Raw genomic sequence first — 23,764 nt, 5'->3', positions numbered from 1 at the left:
CGCCAGACAGATGGGACTGAACGGATGCATTTGTCTATTGTCCAGACAGTTCCGTAGAAAGCCTGAGCTACAAGAGTGTAATGTCAAGGCCATGTCTGATCCATCAGTCTCAGGTAAGCGAGAGTTTGCATGGCAAGCCAGAGGTGTAGTCTCTTTGCAGGCATAGAGTCTGGCATTTGCTTCCAGCAGATATTACTGATATGATTCTTCCTGTAAAAAATGACCTAAGAAGGATAAACTGACTTAGAGGAATAGCACGAGGAGAAGTAGGGTTTAAGAGGCCTGTATAACTTTAATTTAATTCCAGTGTGTTAGAAAGGTGTTTTTTAGGTCGTATCTTATCATAAATTGGTTGTAAACTGACTGCATCTACTCTAAATCTTTTCCTCACTGATGGCGAGTATCCACAACATCCTCTGCTTTCATCCTCTACTGTTTTCCTGTTTTCATGCTCTCTCTAACCTCTCGCCTTGCCCTCTACTTTTGCTTTCACAGTTTTCTTTTCTCTCATGCTCTCTCTCACCCCTTCTCTCGCCTACACTGCACTTTCTTCACTATCCTCCTCCCTCTCTCCCTCCCTCTCTCTCTCTCTCTCCCTCTCTCTGACTCCGCTGTCTGCCTCAGCTGTTCTCAGTTGCACTGTGTGCCTTGTGCTGTGGGGACAGGGCAGAGCTGTGCTGAGGGGAGCTGAACAAGTCCAGAGGAGTGTTAAGTAGAGAGAGAGAGAGAGAGAGAGAGAGAGGGAGAGCTAACACAGATTGTGCAGAGACGCAGGCTGGATTAACAGCAGAAACAAACTGGACCTATTTTCTGTCTTTGGCTGAAGGTCTGAGAGTCTGCTAGAATGTGGAGGGTGGAATAGACAGAGCTGCATGCTCTGCACCAGGACAGGATGGCACTTAGACCATGACTGTGCCCCTCTTTCTAGCGTTACTATGGTGCTCCTCTAGTATTAGTTTGCTGAAGTTTACCTTGGACTTGCTGTTGTCAAAGGATTTCTTGCAGTGACATTGACCCATAACCCCCAACTCATCTTGCAGGTTCGATCTCCCCTGGAGTTGGACTGGCTTTTGACCCCTGGAGAAGGAAGGGTTTCTTTTTCATTTGGAAGGGAACAAAACCTGCTGAGAACCAGTCTGGACTAACCCACTAGTGTATCACAATTTCTTCTACCAGTGTAACCCAAATCTGTGACTGACGCTCAGTGTCTGGTGGACGGCGCTGGAGGCGTGTATAGAAAGTACTGCTCTGCCTTCTCTCACCTCCGGACCATGGGCTCTCTCTGGGGCAGCATTGTGCTGCTGTGTGGGGTGGTTCTGCTCATGACAGGGGGCAGTGGAGCCCAGACCAAGAACAATGTTCCCCGGCTAAAACTTTCATATAAAGGTGAGTTCCTTGCATCTGTTTCGTCCTGAATTAACGAGCTGTACCTCGAGAGCGTGTAGATTTAAATATCCGGACATCTAAAGAAGTGTTCATTTCGGCTGTATGTATATGAGCAACAGAGGATCAGATTACCTGTGAAAGCATGCTGCTCCTTTACAGTGCATCTCAATTTTCTTGCTTGTCAGGTGAAGTCCACATGAGAAGTGTGACAGATTCATGCTTATCTGTTGTAAATAATTTTCTCCTGATAGCTGAGATCCATTCTGAACAGCCGTGTAATCAAAGTTTTGCATTTTTATTTTCATTCTTTAACAATGATAACCTTTCAAAACAAATTCTTTATGTTCAATTTAATCTTCATTCTCAGCTGAAAAAAAAAGCAAAAATGCGTTATTCCCAGTAAAACCAGTAGCAGTGTTCTATAGAATAACATGGGGTCTGTAAAACAATTAACCAGGACTGTGATCATGTTTATTCTGTGATAAAGTTAAGGACTTAAATGTGCTGGTCTAATGTAGGTGTACGCTCATTACAGCCTCTGATTCTGTCTTCCTCTCTCACTGTCCCTGATTTGATCAACTGCTGTTGTCAGTTTTGCTATGAAAAGTGGTGCCAGACACGGACTCCCTGGCAGTTGAGCGTCATTTATCCCTCTCTCCATTTCCTATTTTTTTCCCCTGCATGTCATTTTCCCCTCCGTTCTTTAGTGCATGGTAATTATACTCAGGATGAATGGTGCAGGTCTGTTTCAGCAGATGGCTTTCTCAAAGAGAAATGTTTCTCGCTCAGCACTGGGAGATCCATAATTATAGACACACAAGCATGCGCACGCAGACACACACACTCACAACTACACGGCCATCTGTAGATAGCTAATGATACCTGTCAGCGTATCAGTCAGTTAAAACCACATGCTGTCAGTTTGGGGAAACACGCCCATGCAGTGATATCTCCATTAGAAGTGGGACCTCCAGGTAGCAGCCTGGTTATTTGGCTCCCGTCCCCACATTCTGCATTTCTTTTAGAGCTCATTTGCATTTGGCTGGTGGGAACAATATATGGCACAATCGCTGTTGTAGGTCAAGGATACACCACCGTCACAATTTTGATGCCTAAAACATGGTGCACATGTTTTTCCTATGTAGAATTTCATCAAACAATATCAACTGTAGTTCCCATTTAGCAAGTGACATGGGATTATTGCATTATGAATCATTTATATCATCATATAAATTATTTATTACCCCTGTGATAGGTGAAGTTGGATCAGAATCACTCATGAAAAAAAGGGGGAAATCAGAGGTTTCGCTGCAGTGAATTAAATACCTTCCTAGACAGTCTGAGAGGTTCAGTCCTTAAGGAATGTCCTATTGGTGACACATGGGACTAGGAGGTGAGAGAACTATGACCCCTACAGGTCAAATGCAATACTAGGAAAATCTGCGTGTGTCCAAAATAATGTGCCATGTGCACGCAGGCAGCCAGTCTCCCGAAGAATTCGCTCATGTGAACGCAGCAGGGAGGTGTTTATCTGGAAAGCAGGAATCTCGAGCTGCAGCAGCAAGGTAAAAGTTCTTCACTTGACATAGTTATACGACCAGTGTTTCTGACCAACAACTAGACATATATCTCCAAACCTCACTGCTGGACCCCAGGAGACTCCAGCTGATCTTTAGAAGCGAGGGTTGGGGGCAGAAGGGCAGTGGAGTAGGGGGAAAGACAACAACGGTACCCCATGGCTACCTAAACATGAGCTAAGGTCCAACTGTATCAACAATTAAGGCAGTGGGTGATGATGAAGTAGCAGGAGGCCATGGATTTACAGCACTCAGGAGCACTGTAAATGAATTAATTTCGCATATGATACATAGCAACATTAATCAATTCTCACGATGAGGTTAAACTATAATCCTCTGGGGTATAAAGTGAGATATACAACAAGAAGTGGAGGCCATGTTGTTTACTGTCAAGCAAGGAAAAGTGAGGGTGCTTGACTTTTATTGGATGTGGGTGTACTGCCAAAAGTACTCCTTCTCTCTGACCTGTCCACTCTTTTTTTTCTGAGCTCAAGCTCATGCACGCTTCCACACATGGACAGGAAAATTCACGCACCTAGAAACACAAGCAAATTCAACGAAGAGCCAAGAACGGGAGGGTATAGTGGGAAGCTTTCAAATTCTTCCCCTAGAGGTAAAACATGGTTTTTCTGTGCTGTTTTTTATTGACTTTAAATCAGAGGAGAGGAGTTTCTTTCATTAGCTTTAATCCATGTGTATGTTAAGAATCTTCAGACCGGAGTTGGATTTCTCTGCCGTACGTGTGCCTGTGTTTAAACCCTGAATGGCCCTGAGTGACCACAGGAAGGTATCCTGTACACTCAGAGAGCTTTCTCGGGGTTTGAATAGTCCTGTCCCTTTGAACTGAAAGGTATGCTGGGGGGGGGTTTCATCATCCGTCGTGACTGCAGTGTAATGCTCAGTCTGCTGATATGATCTGGTGTGATCTATGTATAGACAATAAAACTGAAATCAATATCAAAATTCATAATTAGACTTTTTTTTTTTAGAATGTGGGGACAAGATGCAAAATAGGAAGTCGCATGGTCATGTCTGTGCCTTTCAAGATACAATGAACTTTGTTCTACATTACACTTGATTTACATTTCATGAATTATATTTTGAAAAAAAAACTATGTGCACTATTTATGCATTTTTTTTTAAAGACAACAGTAAGATGATAGGTGCATGAAACCATGAAATGTCTCCAGTGAAGAGATGGATAAGATGAGATGAGGCGCGCATAAGAGAAATCTAAACTCCAGTGAGTACCTCGCCTCACACAGGCCACTTTGCACGTTTTCTGCTTGACGCCGAACGATGACTTGGCTAAGAATTGCGGGGCTTCTTCCTGGGGCCGTGCATGACTGAGCCAGTGACTGTACACACTCAAAGTCATGCAGCGTTGCATTGCATGTGTGTTTTTTTGTTGTTATTTGTGTGATACTTTTTCTCAACGTGCGAGTCAGATGCACATTAGTGGGACCAAGCATCAGTGTCCACAGATATGGTACGCCCACACTTGGGTTATTGTTAAGACGTGTCTCTGCTTTTCCTTGGGAAGCACTTTATGCCCTCCAGTCAAGAAAAAGAGAAAGACGAAGGGAATGTAGGGTAAAAGAGTTTATTTTTATCAGTCTCACATGGGACTGTTGATTCTTTGCATCCATCCCATCTTCCCTCTCATCTCTTTCTCTGCTTCCTCTCCTTCACTTTCCATTTCTCTCTCTCTCTGCTCACTCTGTCACTCACAAATTCATTGTAACAGGATATGTAAGTGGCGAAAGAGAGAGCGAGTGAAAAGGGAAAGGAAGAAAGGCCAGTAAAACTGTTTTACTATGGCAGGATATAAGAGGAAGTGGACAAAAAAAAGCAGCTGGTGTAAAGTGACCATTGCAGATTGACGTGTGTCTCGAACACGACTGAGTAAAAGAGAAAGGGTTAAAAACTCAGCAAGAAGGCAGCTGACACCTGTTAGGTTGTGTATCTTTTCTTTCCATTTCTATACGCCTGTCTGTGTGGAGGTGTCTGCATCTTTCGCACTCAAAATTACAAGTTTTACACATTATCACCCTGAAAGCTTTGTCGTACTGTAGATGTTGCTATGTATCAATTGCGTAAAAAACAAAACAAAACAAACAAAAAGAAAAACAGAGGGATTTGGTTGGAAGTTGCAGGTTAAAGTAAAACCAAGTCAATGCTTGGCCACCTGTTAGAGTTAACCAGAGGGGGGACATGGGTTCAGACATGCAGGGGCTATTAGCATGTCCAAGAAACATCCTGTTTCTTTCCAATAACACACACACACACACATCCCAGTATGCTCCATAAACACACATGTGCACACCACACACACACACACACACACACACACAATACCTGTAGAGTGCGTTTGTCTCTTGACGATTAGCTTTTAATAACTTAGCAGTAGTCTCTCTTGAATGGCCTGTTGCCATGGACACTATTCCCATAGACAAACCAGAGACCAGTTTACATGTGTATGGTGGGTGGGAGTGTGTGATGCTACTCTCCATTCTCGTACGCAGGGATGTTGTGCCTTTTCGCTCTTGGTAAAACAGGCGTTTTTCTTCTGCAGGCAATTACAATAAATTGACACACACTCACTTTGCGTTGCTAACAGTTTTGTTTTTTTTAAAGGACCAAAAGAATTCTTTCATCTTGTCTGACCCAGGGGATCCATCAGTAAGTGTGTGTCTGTGCGTTGTTGGATTCCTGGTAGCAATTATGTGAAAGCAAATCTATCTCTTCTAGTTCTGTTGAGTAATAACATAAAAATACTATGTGGAGGATGGATTCTCTCCATCTTCCATCTCTTGTCTTTCTCTCTCCCACACACCAACACAGCCTTGGTGCAGGTGAAAAAGGGTCAGAGGTAGCAGGCGGATGTTATTGTGCTGTCAGTGAAGGGCTTACAGTGGATCCACTAATGATTGATCACCATGGCTACAGAGGAACATAAATCTGGGACGCAGGCTTCTGACTGGGCTGAACAATACTTTCACACTAACTTTTTATGTCCTTGAGTTTCTTTCTCAGCCTTAACATGGTGGCGGAGTTCCTTGCAGTCCAATAATAAAATGGAACTACTCTAGTGCAAATGAAAGCATGCAACAGCACTGGAGCAGTCGCTTACAGTTTGGCTCAACAAGCTTTGAGATTTCCAACCAGTCCAATTTCATGACAAGATCAAGACTATCACTTGATCTGTTCTTTATAACCACAAGAGTGCTTGCAAATCCCTGTGAAATTCAGGTTTCAAGTTCTCAGAAGACGTCGGAGTCAAGAGTACCTGCAGGCTGAGTTTATGTTGAGGAGACTGTCTACTCCCATCAGTGCTGAGGCACCGCAAACCAGCCAAGTCACCAAGATAATAATCGTAAAGATAGAGCATCGACAAATTACCATCCTGTGTTCACATGCATGCACCAGAATTTACAGTATGTCTGTGACCAGGGGGCCAGGTTTCGCCAGCTCCTGCCTCTTGCATTTAATTCATCATAATCCTGCGTTTTGTTCCGCAAATGGACGGTAACCTCTATCACAGTTGAAAAATGTAAAGATTTTGCTGTGAAATATGACGTGTTTGTGGTTCTAAGGTGTGCAGTGATAAAGCTTTCAAGGTCTAAAGTGATGTTTTTTCATCTGTTTTTTTTTTTTTTTTTATCCAAAGAAACCAAAGATTCATGTGGCTGAACAGTGAAAACAAACATGACAACAGCCTTATGGCCAACGCTTGCATCCAAAACTTCCTCTAGAATTAAAGGTTCTTTCACAGGTCACTGCTGTGCCTTTTTCTCTCCAATTTTTGTTTCTCTCAAACAGTCTCTGCTTTAGCTTCTCACTCTCTCGGGTTCTGACACACTTCAGAGAGGGGGCATCCTCCCTGCTAAAACATTCATGAGTATTTTTGTTATTTACTCTCAGAGAAAGAGAGAGCTTCTCTTCCATGGTTTTTCCAGCCTTTTGTGTGGGTGGTCAATGGGAGGGGGTCACAGTGTGGTTAGATTGCGGGTGAGAACAAAATGTGAGAAGGAAAGAGCGCATGTTTGTGTGTGCGTGTGCGCGCGCGCGTGTTAAACAAAAGGTGTTATAATGCCATAGCCATAATGTCACTTTTACTGGTTGTTAGGGAAATGAGATTTCCACTGTGAAAGTAAATGTTGCCTTATTGCCAGACCCTTGAATTACACAGACAAACGTAAGCTGCAGCCTATATTCTGTGTCCTAATAATTGCAGTGGTTAAGTGTAATCCTGCAGCTCCATCTGTGGAATATTAGCAGCATAATTTCACATTATATATTCCTCCTAGTTTTCCAGTGTGCGCTTACCAAGTTCTGCATGGCTGCTCTGGTCAAGGTCACGTCCCCATGCAGACAGTTTGATCATTGGCTGCGAGTGCTGGCAGTACCTGCTTAGCTTGGCAGTGCTGCTACACTATCTGTTAGTTATTTTGCTTGGCTGGGCTGTATAATGATCTCTAGTCCTGACATGGTTTTGTTAGACAGGGATCAAGCATTTTGTAAAAATACTAGCAGGTAGGCTTTAAAAAATGGAGGAATATACAGAAAAAACAACACAGTCTAACATTCATTCTGATTTATTTAGTGGACACTCAAAGCGTAGCAGTGATCCTTGAAGTGTCAGTGCCTGAGGCATTTAACAACAGCTCAGACAGAACAGTCAATGGAAAGGTGAAGTTGTGGTTGCAGAAATTCTCTGCGGTTGGAAATGAAAGCTTTCGAAAACAAAGGATATTATCTTCCATTTAGTCGCTGGAAATATAAAGATAGAAATAAATACCAATAGTATCTGTTTCATGCTGCCATTACGCTGATCACAATTTTTCTTTCCCCTTTTGCTGCAGATATGTTAGAGTCGAACAACCTGGTGACATTTGAAGGCCTGGCCAACAGTTCGGCTTACCACACCTTCCTGTTGGATGAGGAGAAGGGTAGACTGGTGGTGGGAGCCAAGGACCACATCTTCTCGTTCAATCTCCTCAACATCAGCAAAGACTTTGCACAGGTAAAACCATTGTCTGCCAGTTTGCTACCATACTGTACGCACAGCTACGGTTGTGCGTCTGATTCTGTCTGGCCGACTTAATACCTTCCCTGAGTGTGTGCATATCCACCCAGAGTGCCAATCAGGGGCTCGTGTACCTCGGGATTCTCTTTTCTGTTTCTACAGAAAAGTGCCTCATGAATATTTTAGACTGCTGCTGTCACACGCTATCACACGGTGTGCCAGGCATGTTAGCTGCTCTTGGCTCACCTGGATGAATAATGGAGTAAACTGAAACAAAGTGGATAACAAATCGCATTGTGACCCCTTCAACTTTCATATATATACATATAAATATATATATATATACACATATACACACACACACACACACACACACAAATTGTGGCTGTGCCCACTGACTGACTCCGTTCATGTTGGGTATCCTTGTCTGTGTTGCAGATCCCTTGGACAGCATCTGTCACCAGAAGAGATGAATGCAAGTGGGCAGGAAAAGATCTTTCGGTAATGACTGAAATCCCTTCATCTTGCAATTTTCAGCCATCCCCTCAATGACGTTTTAGAGTGTTCTTCTTGCAATTCTTGCAACTCTGTCTCAAAGCATACCTCATATTTTGCATTCGCGAAATTGCATAAATTTGTAAATGGAATTTTAGTTGGAGTGTGTCAACGTATACAATCAGTCATGTGGACACAGCTCGCCATAGGTCTCATCATAATCTCAGGGCAAACCATCGTTTGACCTTAATCACTTCTCAAGCCTCTAGGACCTCACTCTACTGGTATACACTAAGCATGAATAATATTTTTATGTTTATATAATATCCAGTATTTTCAGGGATCATGCTGCTCCCAGTTCCCATGTCATTTTCCATGTTTTCGGTTCGTGCTGTTGACCTGGAAAGCACTGTACATCATAAATTCCTCCTCCCTGAAAAGGTAACCATTACTGCAGGGGCCATGTCAAAATGGCCCAGACTCCCTGTAAATCAAATCTGCAGTGTTTAAAGGGGAATTTCATTCGATTAAGTTCAAGGAACTGTACAGCATGAGGCTGGTCTGGATGGACACGCGCCGTCTGACTCACTCCCTTCAAGTACACTAATGAAGAGATTTACATCTTCATCAAAACCAGATTCAGAATGGCATGATTACGACCATTTGACACAAGTGCTGGGATATATCCCCTGTCATCTGGGACTTATACTCCAAATAAAACCACTTCAATGAAACTTGACCTCCAATATGTCTGTAGAGTTTAAGAGCTTAAAAAAAAAAAAAAAAAAGAGTTGATTTTGTGATCTTAAGATCCAAGCTCTTTTTGGACTCCTTACCTCACTCAACCCTTGCATGACAAGCCAAGCATCACATCTCTCTGTGACTGGTTACAGTTTTAGAGTTTCTTGTGTTGTGTGGTGAAACACCGTGTAAACACACTCTCTGCTCCCCGCAAGCTTTGTTATGAATTCAATCTCGGATGGAGCCTGCAGCGATGGAGTGGAATGTAAAAATCATTGCAGTTCGGTTCACAGCTTGGGTACCGTCCCGGACAGGGCGAGCTCCTCTGCCCTTCACCTCTTTGGTGTGAGTGATTTGAGGAATCATGAAGACCTTTGTGTGGTTTCTGTAAACATTGTAGCAGAGATGAATAAGGTGCCCTGAGGGACGCTTTACCCCTTATAGAGTCAGAGGAGGGTGAGAATTAAAGGGAGTTGGAGAGAGATGGAGTGTGATGCCCTCTGACGCACTGAAAGCAAACACATCTGGTAATGAAGCAAAGAGATAGATGGCTATAAAAGATGTGCTCACACACAAGACGGGGGAAAGAGTGTTTCTCAGAAATTACATGTCGAGAGGCAGACAGACAAATCCTGAGGCAGATGATTTCTGTGGTGTAGTTGACCGCTGACTGTCTACAAAATCACATATAATTATAGCAATGTAGGTTCACATCGTGGCATTGGCTTAGTGTGATATCCACATGATTATTACTACTTTACATGTCTCGACTGAGTCTTCATGAGAAATACACACGGACAATCCTGACCAATATTCAGGTGTGACACGGTAGCACAGGTAACAAACTGAAGAGGTTGTGCGGATAGTAAAATCTGTGTTTTATTACGTGCAATATGAATAGTTTTTACTCACACAACCAGCAAGTAATAAATCAAAGGAACGGCAGCTGCTGAAACTAAACTCCCATAAAGTGAAGCTGCTGATGGCCCAGTAAAGCCAGATGAACTTAGTCATGTATAATTTGCGGTGTCATTCTCTCTCTCTCTCCTTTTTAATGTGATCACACACTCAGTTTAATTTGAGGTCAGATCTGTTCAGGCACGTGCTGCTGATGTGTCTGCCATACGGCTCCCAAGCAATTCATAAAACTAAAATATTAAAAAATAAACCATGAAATTATTTTGAATGAAAAACACTCAAAAATATAGTGGCATTTTTTTCTAAATAACCTCCAAAAACCTGAAAAATACTTTATAGAACCATCACTAAAATGTTTCTTTATACAGCATCTGTAGCAGATGGAAACAGGCAATACTAAAAAAAAACCCTTACTTGTCTTTTCCTTCCTTACTGCTCATTAAGTTTTGTTTTCTCATCAATAAATAAAACCCGAAAATTACACGGACATCACATCACGGGTCGTGAGGGAGAGTCACCCACATGCTACATCAGGTCTAATTGGGTTCATGTAATAAGTAGTAATATCAAAGCCACAGTTCATGCTAATACTCAGTATCTTCTGATAATATTATAATAAGTGTATTATAATAAAATGCAGACAAAAGAGGTAAGTGGATGACTAAATCAAGAACAGCGCTTTTGTTCTCCTCCTGGCAGCCTGACAGCAGGATAATATACCCTAGGTCTGCATTTTGTTGAGGGTTATTGTGGTTGACTCGAGCGGGCTGCAGCCTATCTCCCTCCTTTATGGATTTTACAGTAATTCCATGGAGAATTATGCTGAACAAAAGCTCCGCAGCCAACAAAGACAGATGTCATGTGACAACGAGAAAGACGGATGCATTTTTATGTGTCATGGTGGAGACCGGGGCTGTGGTGTAATGTGAAAGAAAATAACCAGATGATCATGGATGGTCATGCTTAATCGGGTTATTTCCAGAATTCTTACTCAGCATAGTGCCGAGGAGCGGGCTGTTCTCTGGGGAATTACGGTAGATTACAGTCAGCTGTGCTCTGACGTATCATCACAGATCTCCCTCTATACATCCTGTTCCTTTATCCTGCACATGGACTCCGTGGTTTGGTTGGGTATTCACCACTTTCACATGGAGCATCTATAGAGGATCTTGCAATGAGGTCATCAAATCAAAATGTCAGCCACAATGCTGGCCCATAAATACTATTCTATACTACTGTTATGTACCCAGCAAACCTCCACTACACACAAACATTTGGTGACTGGAAATAAATGCGGTCCACGGTTTTCCCACCCCCCATCTCGGAATTTGACGTCCTTGCTAAAGCTGGGCCCGTTTGCGAACCTTCATTTTCAAATACACCCCCTGTCATGACTGCGTCTTTCCCAGCTGTGAAACTGTTGCAGTGCCCTTAGTCAGACAACAGTCACCGCTGCCTCCTCTTGCTACGTCCAGTAGGGATGTCAGGATACCAGAAATTTGGTAGACCGTGACGATACCACTGAAATTACGAGCTTCTCGATAGCGGTTTTGATACCAGGAAACAGTCTGAAATAGCGCAATGAAATCAACACCTTCAAAAATAAAGGGTCTGTACAAGAGGGGATTTAGGTAAGTTTGATCAGCAGTCTTCATCTGTAAAAGTCCCCATCGCGAGTGCTGGAATAAAATGTAGCTCCTTTGAGGAGAGCTCAATGTATACTGCATATGTGGTGTGCAGAGAGAGACGCTGCAGCTGCAAAAGCTGTACTTTTCTCCACAATCCATGAGCAGACCTGTTGCTGTGTGTTGCTCACAAGCAGACCTGTTGCTGTGTGTTGCTTACAGTACCTCTGGCACTGGTAGTACAAGAAAGTACTCATTTTCAGAATTTTGGTTTCAATATAGGATAAAAGCACCTGTTTCCGTCACATCCCTGCTTGTCCAGAATGATGTTTTGCTATCACGCACGAGCTAAAAACTAATTCCAGCCACATGCTTTCAAACACGGTGCTTATGCTGAGTAATTGATGTCATGGACAACTGTTGCATGAAAGGAAATGTTATAGCTTCCATATTTGTTTTCTTTTTGTGGTGATGGTCATCAGTATGTCACTGATTCTTCTGGGTTTTTTTTTGTCTCCATCAGAGGGAGTGTTCAAATTTCATCAAGGTGTTGCAGCCTTTCAACCAGACTCACCTCTATGTGTGTGGGACAGGTGCCTTCCACCCTGTGTGTGCCTACCTGGAGGTGGGAAGGAAACCAGAGGTAAAGGCACCCACGACACAGTTTCCACTTATCAAGCGCAATCTTGCATGATGTGAAGGACCATGTCCAGCCAAGTACATGAATACAGGACTCGCAGAGTCCATAAAAAAGGTTTCATTCAGCAAAATGAGATGGAAAATTAAATACAGGGTTTCAGCACTATTTCCCATTCATCATTCTAATATGGAACTGCTGTGTACGTGTGTGTGTGTGTGTGTGTGTGTGTGTGAGAGAGAGAGAGAGAGGGAGAGAATGAAACTCTTCTCTCTTTCAAATGAGTCAGACTTACGAATGTGTTTCCTTTACATCAGACTGATCTTTACAGACAATTAGAGGCAGAGAATGTCTCAGGCGTCTGCATGAGCCTCAAGGTCACTGGAGAGTTATGAGATTTATTGTTTTCAATCCCAGTCCGTTCCCGTTGCACGATATACGTCAGTGGAAAGATGGTTTAAACATGCTGAGTTATTTAGGTGCTGTATCTACTTTAATTATTGATGACTACACTATTAATTATTATTTCTATAAATCAGCATAAAATACGTTCAGCTTAAATTACAGTTTTACGGCGTAATTTTTGACTGCTCAACGTTTAATGATGAGCATTTAAAGAAATAAATCCACAGTGTGCTTTCCTTTCCCTCCGACTCAAACTGATCCCAACCTGGCTATCATGATATGCTGGCCAGACGTCAGGATGATTTACATGTACATGCAAGGAACTCTCTTTTTCCCGCCAAAACAAACCTGAACCCCTGTCTATGACATGTCACGTGACTGTCTGTCTGTCTGTCTTGTCCAGGACAGCGTTTTCAGACTGGAGTCTCACATCGAAAACGGCAGAGGAAAAAGTCCCTACGATCCCAGGCTGCTCACTGCATCTATGCTAATTGGTGAGTTGAGACCAGAACCCCTGTGCAGGTCTGTTTGTGCTCAACCAGGGAGTCCTGAAAACACCCCTTTGCCCTTCTCTTTCATTTGAGCAGATATTTAAACGGAGTAAAAAAAAAAAAGTGTAAAGGGCGGTCCTGTCATTCATTACAAGAGGATATGCTTTGTAGTTGGGATTTAAACACCGAACCCCTCATTGGCACCACTGTAAACTTAATATACCTCCTTTAAGTGCAGGGTGTGTGTGTGTGTGTGTGTGTGTGTGTGTGTGTGTGTGTCTTAAACAGATGACACTTTAATAGCTTTTACTTTGAATTCAGAGTTTTTGGCAAATAAAGCACAACCCTGTGACTTTCTGGTCCACCCCCAATTTTTCGCCAGTCACATTGTGTTTTATCACACCGTTTAACCTAACAGATGGCTATTTTCCAGCCCATCGCTCCTCATCTCCGCTCCCCTTTCTCCTCTCAGTTATTATGTACTCCCCCCTGTCTGACACCTCTGTCCTGTCCCTCCTCATTTGTTCCTTCATCCGTTCATCCTTCCCTCACTCTGTTCTCGGTCCTGCCTACTGTTTTAATGTCAATTTCACTCTCCTGACGCTGCTCACGTCACTCACAGTCTGTTCATGTACAGTTAAGCCCCTGAACAATTCCGCCGGACGTTCACACCTGCATCACGGGAGAGATAGTTTCCCTCTAATCCTGTGTTTCTACGTTAACTCACTTCATTTGTCCTGCTCTCAGATGGGGAGCTTTATGCTGGGACATCAGCTGACTTCATGGGGCGGGACTTTGCCATCTTCCGCACTCTTGGAAAACATCATCCAATCAGGACGGAGCAACATGATTCCCGTTGGCTCAATGGTAGACGTTTGATTATTATTTGATTTTGACTGACTCATCGTCTGCTCTTACTGCTATTTTGTCTCCTATGTACACAGTAAAAGGGATTTTTATGAATACTTGTTTTAATTTAACCACGTTTCCTGCTTGACGCTTGAGACTTGAGACTTTTATAATCTGTCGATATGTCACCTAACTTTGTATTGCAGATCCCAGGTTTGTTGGCGTTCATCTGATTCCAGAGAGCGACAACCCAGAAGACGATAAAATCTACTTGTTCTTCAGAGAGAATGCTATGGATGGAGAGCACGCTGGGAAAGCCACACATGCTCGTATCGGTCAACTTTGCAAAGTAGGCATTCACTTAGCCACATATCTGATTTAGACACAACACGAGAGCCACACACACACACACACACACAATATGTGGAATAGCCTCTGTATCTGGAAAGACACTTGACAGGTGTCTGAGTGGCTTTCATAATGGAAGCTTTCAGAGGCTGTTATCTGAGATTATATTTAGCATCCATAGAGGAGTGGGCTTTATTGTGTGCGGTACAATCACACACACACACAAGAAACCTGAGAGAAATGTTAAATGTCAGCTGAACTTGAGAGGCAAAGATGTTGTCAGTGGCAGCACTGACGGGGCCTGGTACGGCCCTCCAGCTCCGGGGCACGGTTATGTTAAATTGCTGGTTTTGAACCAAGATTTAACAATTCAAGCAGGAGTCCGTGGGGCTGACGGCAGATCACTGTGATGTCCAGCCACGACTTTCATTTAACGGCCTATCCTGCTTCTTTCATAACAGCTTGGTTGCCCAAAATGTCAGGAATCTGCTTTGCTGAACAAAAGACTAACCAGCTATTATGAGGGATTCTGTATTAATTTTGGCCAACGCAGTTTTGGACCCCTTGAAATTTGCTGTTGTAAATCAGCACCGAATGGGAGAGGTTTTTATGAGCCAGAACTTGCCTCTAGTTTTGTGTGATATGTTGCATAATCCTACTTTAGAGGAAATCTTTAACAACACATTGTAAAAACTATCAATTACAACAGAGATACTTTTCCTGAAAAGGAAATGAAACTTGTTGCCGTTTGACTGCAGTTTTTTTTTTTTTAAGAGATACACATTGCTGACAAAATCTTCAAGAAAAAAAATTTCAATCGCTTCACATCCAATCTTTCCTGATCGTCTCCCTGATAAATGTATCAGAATCAAAACATATTGATAGATCATTTTAGTACACTCTGTCCCAATACATTCTCTGCATCAGCAACTTAAAAGTTGCTGGCAGTTTGGACAACTTTCATGACCAGTATGAGAATACTTTTTTTTTTACCCAGAGGGGTAATGAAGTTTATATTCCAGCTCAGCAGTTGAGTATGAAATATGCCCCCCCCATTCTATGAGACTCATGCATACCACATGAATACTTGCAAAAAGGTTTCAGTACAAAATACCATTATACGTAAGTTGGAAAAGGTTAAAAATATGACTTTAGAAAATGAAGGAAAATTATTGATATTTTTAGAAGAAGTAAACTGTTGATCTGACCGACAGAACGACCTCGGGGGTCACAGGAGTCTGGTCAATAAGTGGACAACCTTCTTGAAGGCCCGGCTAATCTGCTCTGTGCCAGGAAGCAATGGAATCGACACACATTTTGATGAACTACGTGAGTGATTGCTCCTCTTGTGTATTAAATGTGTTTCACGCATTACTTGCAGAAAATACAATACCATCTGTTGAGAGGAGGATTGGTCTGTGATATTTATATATATACATACACACATATACCACCCTCTGTTTGGCTTTAGAGGATGTTTTCCTCATGAGCACCAAGGATCCAAAGAGCCCAATCATCTATGGAGTATTCACCACTTCCAGGTACTGCGGCTGCAATGTTCTTTACCACAGCTTCTCAAGGTGTGACAACTTTTGACCAAGAACCTGACAATTTTTTCTTTGTCACTCTTTTAGCAACATCTTTAAAGGTTCAGCTGTGTGCATGTACAGCATGACAGACATTAGGAGGGTCTTTCTGGGCCCCTACGCCCATAGAGATGGGCCAAACTATCAGTGGGTGCCCTTCCAGGGACGTGTTCCTTACCCACGACCTGGCACAGTAAGTTTTTCGTTTGACTAGGGCCTCAAGTTGTTGTTTTTTCAGTGTAACTCTTAAAATAATTCACCTTTTCTTCTCAGTGTCCAAGCAAGACATTTGGTGGGTTTGATACAACCAAGGACCTACCTGATGAAGTTGTAACCTTTGCTAGAGCCCATCCAGCCATGTTCAACCCCATCTACCCCATCAACAATGGACCCATCATCGTCAAAACAGATGTGGACTATCAGTTCACCCAGATAGTGGTGGACAAAGTAGAAGCTGAAGACGGGCAGTATGACGTCATGTTCATTGGCACAGGTACTTTATGCATCTGCACAAGTGAAATGAAACATTTAATCTGTGATGCAAGTAATCATAGAAAGATATTAACTGTGTTGTCTTTGTGCGCTAGACATGGGGACAATTCTGAAAGTGGTATCCATTCCCAGAGGCTCCTGGCACGACCTGGAGGAAGTCCTGCTGGAGGAGATGACCGTCTTTAGAGTGGGTTATTCTTTCACTACGTTACTGCTTCTCTAAATAAAAGATAACGTGGCATCAGTGAGTTATTTTTAATCTTTCACAATTGTTTCTTGCAGAAGCCAACAGCCATAACAGCAATGGAACTGTCAACCAAACAGGTACTAATGATCAATTGTAGCCAAGCAGTAAGATTAGCAGTTCTAGCAAAAGTAAAATGCACCAAAAATCATCATCTTAAACATACGACCTATTGATGTGGCTTAAATGTTTAATATGGTGCTGTCCAAAAAAAAAATCCCATCATTTATCCACGAAGAATCAAAAATATCAGATTTAACTGAATTACTTGTTAGTCACCGTTTCATTGGACGTAGCTTCTCCACTTTAGGCCAAAACAGAAAACGCCTGAGTGTCAGATATTTGGTTTTTAGTCAAACAGTCAGCTCACCAACTTGAGTGAGAGGGAGAGACACAGGTAGACAGCTAACTGACAGATAGGGGAGTCGGGGAGTCCGTTCACATTCCTGACTCCTATTTTGGCTTAACTTTCAAAAACAGAACTGGGCTGAAAAATAGGTGCATCACTCAGAGCACAGACTACCTACACAAATGTAAATACCATTAAATATCTCATAGCCAAAGCTGTTTTCCTCCTCTGTCTGCAGCAACAACTGTACCTTGGCTCAGATATCGGTGTGTCCCAGATGCCTTTGCATCGCTGTGAGGTTTATGGGAAAGCCTGCGCTGAATGCTGCCTGGCCAGGGATCCTTACTGTGCATGGGATGGTACCGAGTGCTCCAGATATTTCCCCATGGCTAAAAGGTACTCAACACACAGCCTGCAATCATACTGGTCACGATGCGATTGTGTGAAACTGTGTGCTACACCTTCAACACCATGTCAGAGCACCTCAGAACACTGGACAAGTACCTGTGATGCTCATCGGTGTGCAAGGGAATGACCTGAGGAACCCAAGTCACTTTACTGAAAAGGTTCTGTAAAGGTTAGGAATGTTCTGAACCTTTACAGATATTGACCATCAAAAAATTATCTGAGTGGACAGATGTCATTGCTGGGGGGGCCAGTTTTGGCCTGCGCGGGCGGTTTGGAGAGGATGTTCCATGTAGTTGAGTATGCTACAGTATATTTTCACAGACCTTTTTCAGAACCTACACGGTATGGTGACATTAAACGGAAACTTTTTCCCCTGGAAGGAGCATCTGATATACAGATACTTTCTCCAAAGTACTGTAATTCTCTTCACATGCTGAATGTTCCTTGAAAGTTAATGCCCTCCAGAACTCGAAAGAAGCACGGCTGTTCCAAAATGTTCTCAAAATGTCACAAGATTAGCGGGTGGGGGCGGAGCCACTTGCTCCATGATGCAAAGCAATCTTCTAATACTGTAATTTCTGGTGTTTATTATAACACATCGGAGCAGTTATGTCCATTGATTATGAATCAATACATTCTCCACTGTCAGCATTTGTGTTTAATATGAAGAGAATGGATGACACACATCTATACAGAGGCTGTATAAGCCATTTGTCCTTTGGGTAACAGCAGCCTGCTTTAGATTTAAACATGAGTGTGGAGTGTATGATTGAATCATTCTTGTTTAGGAAGGACTTTTGTTAAACATACAGACATCACTTAGGAGTCCTCCGATCGGATCGAGTGGTTTTCATATAAAGATTGAGGACACATGCAGCCAGACTGCAGTAGGGAACACTTATAGTGCAGTCTTTGTATATTTGCCGAACCCCTGAAGCTATTGGGTCGTATTTCTACCAGAAAGCAAGTAAATGAGAACCGATGTCAGTGATGAGGTTGTCTGGGTGAGCCGGAGGTGAAGTAGGTGTTAGAGGTTAGCTTGTGTAGCGGTTTGATCTTTGTATATGTGTGTTTGTGTGCCCTAACGATGCAGCCTCATAGCTCCAGGGGGCTCATTGATTTGAAAGCTGGCTGAACAAATGTAAGCTTCATGTTCCTCACTGAACTCAGTCAGAGCTATATTACCAACAGCCCAACGCTGGGTCAGACCAGGAGGGGGTGAATTTAGCAACTTGCCCTTGTGTCTTCATAGTTTGTTCAATTGTTGTTTACAGAAAATATCTTTAGGATCATGTTTGTTGAATTTAAAATCTTCTGCAAAGCAGAGATGACATTGATTAGGTTGAAATTCCTCTGTCACAAACCCTATAATTAAAGTAGTTTATGATTCTGTGGGCTGCCTGTACTTAGTTTATCTATTTGTGTTGGCTTCTATGATAGCGGTGCATCCAAACCACGCTCATCCAAACCACGCTCAAACTCACACCTACACACACACACACACACACTTCCTCTTCACACATATTTACACACAGAGTTAAAAACATTTCAATATGTCTTCTGATGTCTCTGTTTCTGCAGGAGAACGAGGAGACAAGATATCAGGAATGGAGACCCACTCACACAGTGTTCAGATCTGCAACACCACGGTACATAAAAAAAACTACGATGAAAATCGATTTAATAAAATATGGTGCAACTGGTTTTACTTCAGACATCATTACTATGACTGATGACCAATATCGTCATTTGAAGCAAATAACAAGCTGAGCATGTGACTTGGCCAACTGAGCTTTATTTGTTTTCAGAATTTAATTCTGCTTTGAACAAAGCCATGTTCAAAGCCAGTGGCCTTCCCTGAGGTGATCAAAAGACTAGAGCACATGGTTGAAAGTGTGTAATGTTGTGTGTCTGTCTGTTTTAAGGTCTTTCTGCTGGTGTGGAGATAGACAGTAGAGTTGGAACATGTGAAGTTTATAATTAACACAGTCAGGATTCCTGTAAATCCCCCTCTCTGTCCCCAAGTCCTCCACTCTACAGCGCTGTTAGCGGTCTCACACTGCAGGCTAGCACAAAAAATGCACTCAACTAATTATCCATTTAGTTCATTGTTGTGGCAAATGAAGTTTGCAGCAATTCTTGTGCAGTCTGGGCAAAGTTTCTAGACGGCGATATGTAAAGAAAAGGATAAACTGAGGGACAAACGAATATTAATGTATTCGGTGGACAGAAAAGTTACATTTACTACAGAATCTAACATTACAAAACCCACTTGCATACACTTTCATTGAAAGCATTGGCTAAGTTAACTTCAGCTAGCCTTAAATTGCTTTTAATCTTGTATATGAGCGATCAGTTCAAACACAGATGTCGCTAGTTACACAGCTTCACTCCAGTAAAAACACTGTTGTACACTTCTGTTGCTTGACAACAGAAAATTAGTAAATCAGGCAAATATACAGAGTACTCAGCTGCACTGCAACAAAGTCAACAAAGGTTAAAATATCGCTAACTCTTCTGTGCTTACGCTTCTGTGAACACTGACTGTGATGTCATTACCATCCACATTGACTGCCACAAAAGAACAAGCTAATGAGTGCCAGCAGCCAGTGTCTCCTGCCTCTTCCCAGTGTCTCAGGCTGGCAGTGGCACGTTTGTTTCTGCTATTCTCAGCAGTGGCATGTGGTTACTCTATTGACAATCTAAGGGTAGAATCTAGTAGCATCTACGAACATTGTTTGTTTACGAACAAAGCAACTTAGTTATCCACTGTGCTGAAATAAATCTGAGTTGTGTTTGGTGAGAAAACATTTGTAACACGGTCCAAAAGCATTTTACTGTGGTTTGATCTGTATCAATTAAAGCAAAGCAAATGCCCCCACATCATGGAAAATTAGATGAGTGAAAGACAGATGTTATTACAGCCTGTTTCCACAAATAAGCTCCTCCGAGATGCCTATTCTTAAAATAAACGGATGTGATTAGAGAACAGATAGAATGGGACAAACTAATCTACTGAAACAGCCATAAAGGGAAGGAACACCTGGGCTTTAACAACCAAGAAATCATGAAAACTACTGAGTTGGTTATAGAGAGATGTCTATTTCTAATGACATGACACTGAATCCCACTGCTGACTAAACCAGCAACAAACAACAGAAATCATTGACTCAAGTTGTGACTAAAGTCCTGTTGATTGCTCGTCTAGATGAACTCAGCGGACAGAAGACTCTCTTGGATAAAACTGTGTATGGTGTGGAGAACAGCAGCACGTTCCTCGAGTGCAGCCCGAAGTCTCAGAGAGCTCTGACCTACTGGCAGTATCAGCATTCTACTGATGACCACAAACAAGAGGTCGGCACCACTTCAGCACACACACAAATAGACTTTTATCATTTGCAAGAGCTGGTGGTGCTTCATAATGATGATGTCGTACATTTCCAAGCAGGCAGACACTCAAATTTTAGTTTGTGTCGTTGTTAATCAAGAATCCAGAACATGAGTCAGACAACGCTGGTCAGCTAAGCTGAATGTCTGTTTTTATACTTCATTTCTGTAGATCAAATTGGAGGAACGTTTCACCCCCACCGACCAGGGCCTGCTCATTCGCATGCTTAACAAGAAGGACTCTGGCATCTATCTGTGTCAGGCTGTGGAGCACGGCTTCATGCAAACCCTTCTCAAGGTGACCTTGGAAGTCATCGATACTGAGCACCTTGATGATCTGCTCAATCGTAACGAAGAGGCAACTGCCAGTTCCCCTGTCCAGGACCTTTCTTCACCACGAGAAACTCATAATCAGAAACTGTGGTACAGAGACTTCCTGTCTTTGGTCAATCACCCGACTCTGAACAGTGTGGATGAGTTCTGCGAGCAGGTTTGGAAGCGAGAGAGGAAGCATAAGAAGCAGAAAGCTCACCTGGTGCAGCAAGTACAAATGCACCAGCAACAGCAGAAGGTTGTGGTGAACAGTCACAGCCATATGCACGCACAAGGGCTGGCAGCCAAGTGGAAACATCTGCAAGAGAGGCAGAAGGGACGCAACCGCAGGACCCACGAACTGGAGAGGGCCCCCCGCAGTGTCTGACTAACAAATCCTGACTTTTAACACCCAAAACCTGAAACCACACCCTGTTGTCATCGTGTAACCTTGATGAACTGACCCATTTCCCCACCCCTCATACTGAGACTCCTCCCACAGTGACTGGATTCAAAAGTTAGACTCCTATTACCTCCCTGATCAGCTGGCTGGTGTGTTCTGTGCGTGGGCAGCCATGTTGACAGTAGACCAGCACTGAGAACTGCAGGAAACAAGATGTTGTACCACGATGGAGCATATTATCTCAGCTGGCCTCTGTGGCCTGAAAACTGCATATAGGGATCAAACAGCACAAGAACTGAAAATACAAAGCCACCCTATAGACGTGACGGACTCCATGTTGCGATAGCTGCGTTGATGACATTGTCTCATGGCATGCTAGTCTTTGTCAGTGTGAAAATCATGAGGTACCTGAGAATTTCCATTCTACCACACCAAGATGATACAGAAGAGCCTGGAGATTAAGTGGCTTTGCAGTGGAACTATAAGCACAAAATAAGTCATGGAAAGCATAATATTTAACGTTACAGATGAGAAAGAAGAAGAAAAAAATGCCCGAGCACTGCACAAACTGGGAGCATCACTTGTCAACAAATATAACTATGTAGCTTAAATGTGTAAATACTGTATTGGGTGACATCTCATAGGAAAGGGAATGGCTCGCGGTTCTACGTCGTTTCTCCTGATGGAGATGTATTTAAGAAAAAGTCTAGAACAGTTGTGAACAGGGAGATTTTATACTAGCCTATGTGTCTACGCCATAGATAAGCTTCCCAAACAAAAATTACTTTATTCTCTCTCTTTTGTTGCGACATCAGATTCCTTCCAGTGTCGATAACGTTGGTAGTCAAGCCAACCACTTGATCTCCGTGCATGAAATGTTATTCCGTGCTGATTTGATTATACTTTGTATACAATTTCTTCCCACTACGTGTATTTATTGATATACAGTTATGTGCATTGTGAAACTATTTGCTGATGTGCAGTCCCCCCCCCCCCCCCCTTACTTAGAATGATCTGTAATTTCACATTATGGATTTATCTGAAATATAGGACCAATCTCTTAACGAAGTGTATTATCACAAATACTGTAAGAGGACTGGAAATATCCTTGGGTTATTTGTCGATGTCGGTCAATAGTTACATATCAAATGCACTGAGCAATAACACCATGTACAAACTGTCCTTCTCTTCCAGATTTATTGCCTCTGATCCTTCACAAGCAGCGCAGTGCCAAAACTTCATTTCACTGCATGTTAACTGACAAAATAGTTTTTGGGGGAATAACTGTTATTATACAACACATACACAAACAAAAACTTGGAATGTAGCTGTGAACATTATGTAAATATAAATACTATGTTAAATAAGTATAACACTGTGTACTAGTGCATGTGAATACTATTGTAGGGTTCCTGTCTTGCTATAGCAATGATATACTAGTCTGATGTTGTCACTGTTCTTATATTAACTATTTCAAAAGATGTACATAATATTTCTGGTAGGATTCTAAAACTGTATAATTGACAATTCCCAAGGTAGGTGTTCAAAAATCATATAAACAAGATGCCAACGTGGATGTTAACATCAGCACACAAGTTAGCAAGAATACTAAAAACACGACAACGTCAGAGGAGCATTTCAACAAATCAGTTTTTGTCTGGTGTGAGCTTCATCCGTGACGGAGGAGGAGGATGACAAACAGCTTCAATCGTTGTGGAAACTTTTCAGCCGTGATGAGTATATGATAAGACATCATTATGACGAGAGCGTATGGAGTTCCTCCCTGCATCTGTCTTGGACATATGGTGCGATTGAGGAAATGAAGTGCTGCTGCTGCTTTTCTGGCATGATGATGATGATGATGATGTATTCTACTGATCTAATAAATGTCTCTTCATAAAGTGGTGGTTTTATTCAATCTATTTTTTGATTAATTCACCATGTCCTAACGCAGCATGTGGTGAGGGAGACTCACGCACATGATCAGATTACACTGCGGAGCACCTTTCTGCTCTCATATCAAACAACTTCTTAGAAACTAATATGGCTCGTCCTCAATATTGGGATTCATTTTAATGTCTG

At 42.5% G+C, this 23,764-nt stretch overlaps 1 protein-coding gene across 1 annotated transcript; it reads left to right on the top strand.

The window, feature by feature from the left end:
• The first annotated feature begins 653 nt into the window (after window positions 1-653).
• On the top strand, window positions 654-23,542 carry sema3ab (sema domain, immunoglobulin domain (Ig), short basic domain, secreted, (semaphorin) 3Ab). Its single transcript, XM_086208861.1, has 17 exons — window positions 654-1,386; window positions 7,829-7,989; window positions 8,431-8,493; window positions 12,295-12,414; window positions 13,217-13,307; window positions 14,052-14,171; window positions 14,360-14,502; window positions 15,716-15,830; window positions 15,973-16,042; window positions 16,136-16,280; window positions 16,361-16,580; window positions 16,675-16,766; window positions 16,862-16,903; window positions 17,411-17,568; window positions 19,162-19,229; window positions 20,789-20,934; window positions 21,140-23,542. The coding sequence occupies exons 1-17, from the start codon at window positions 1,272-1,274 to the stop codon at window positions 21,665-21,667; spliced, it is 2,397 nt and encodes a 798-aa protein (XP_086064987.1). The 5' UTR covers window positions 654-1,271; the 3' UTR covers window positions 21,668-23,542.
• Window positions 23,543-23,764: the final 222 nt, after the last annotated feature.

Source organism: Aulostomus chinensis, chromosome 7 (assembly GCF_037954235.1).
Source record: "Aulostomus chinensis isolate RoL2024-O1b breed Wild chromosome 7, RoL_Achi_v1.0, whole genome shotgun sequence".
Classification (NCBI taxonomy): domain Eukaryota; kingdom Metazoa; phylum Chordata; class Actinopteri; order Syngnathiformes; family Aulostomidae; genus Aulostomus; species Aulostomus chinensis.
Note: the sequence above shows the minus strand (reverse complement) of the source record. Positions and strands in the feature narration are given on the sequence as shown.

Excerpts from the sequence above, each read along its gene's own strand:
- sema3ab (XM_086208861.1), top strand. The coding sequence starts at position 1,272 with ATGGGCTCTCTCTGGGGCAGCATTGTGCTGCTGTGTGGGGTGGTTCTG. Across the intron at positions 8,494-12,294 it reads GGGCAGGAAAAGATCTTTCG|AGGGAGTGTTCAAATTTCAT; the intron begins GTAATGACTGAA and ends TGTCTCCATCAG. Across the intron at positions 15,831-15,972 it reads CACACATTTTGATGAACTAC|AGGATGTTTTCCTCATGAGC; the intron begins GTGAGTGATTGC and ends GTTTGGCTTTAG.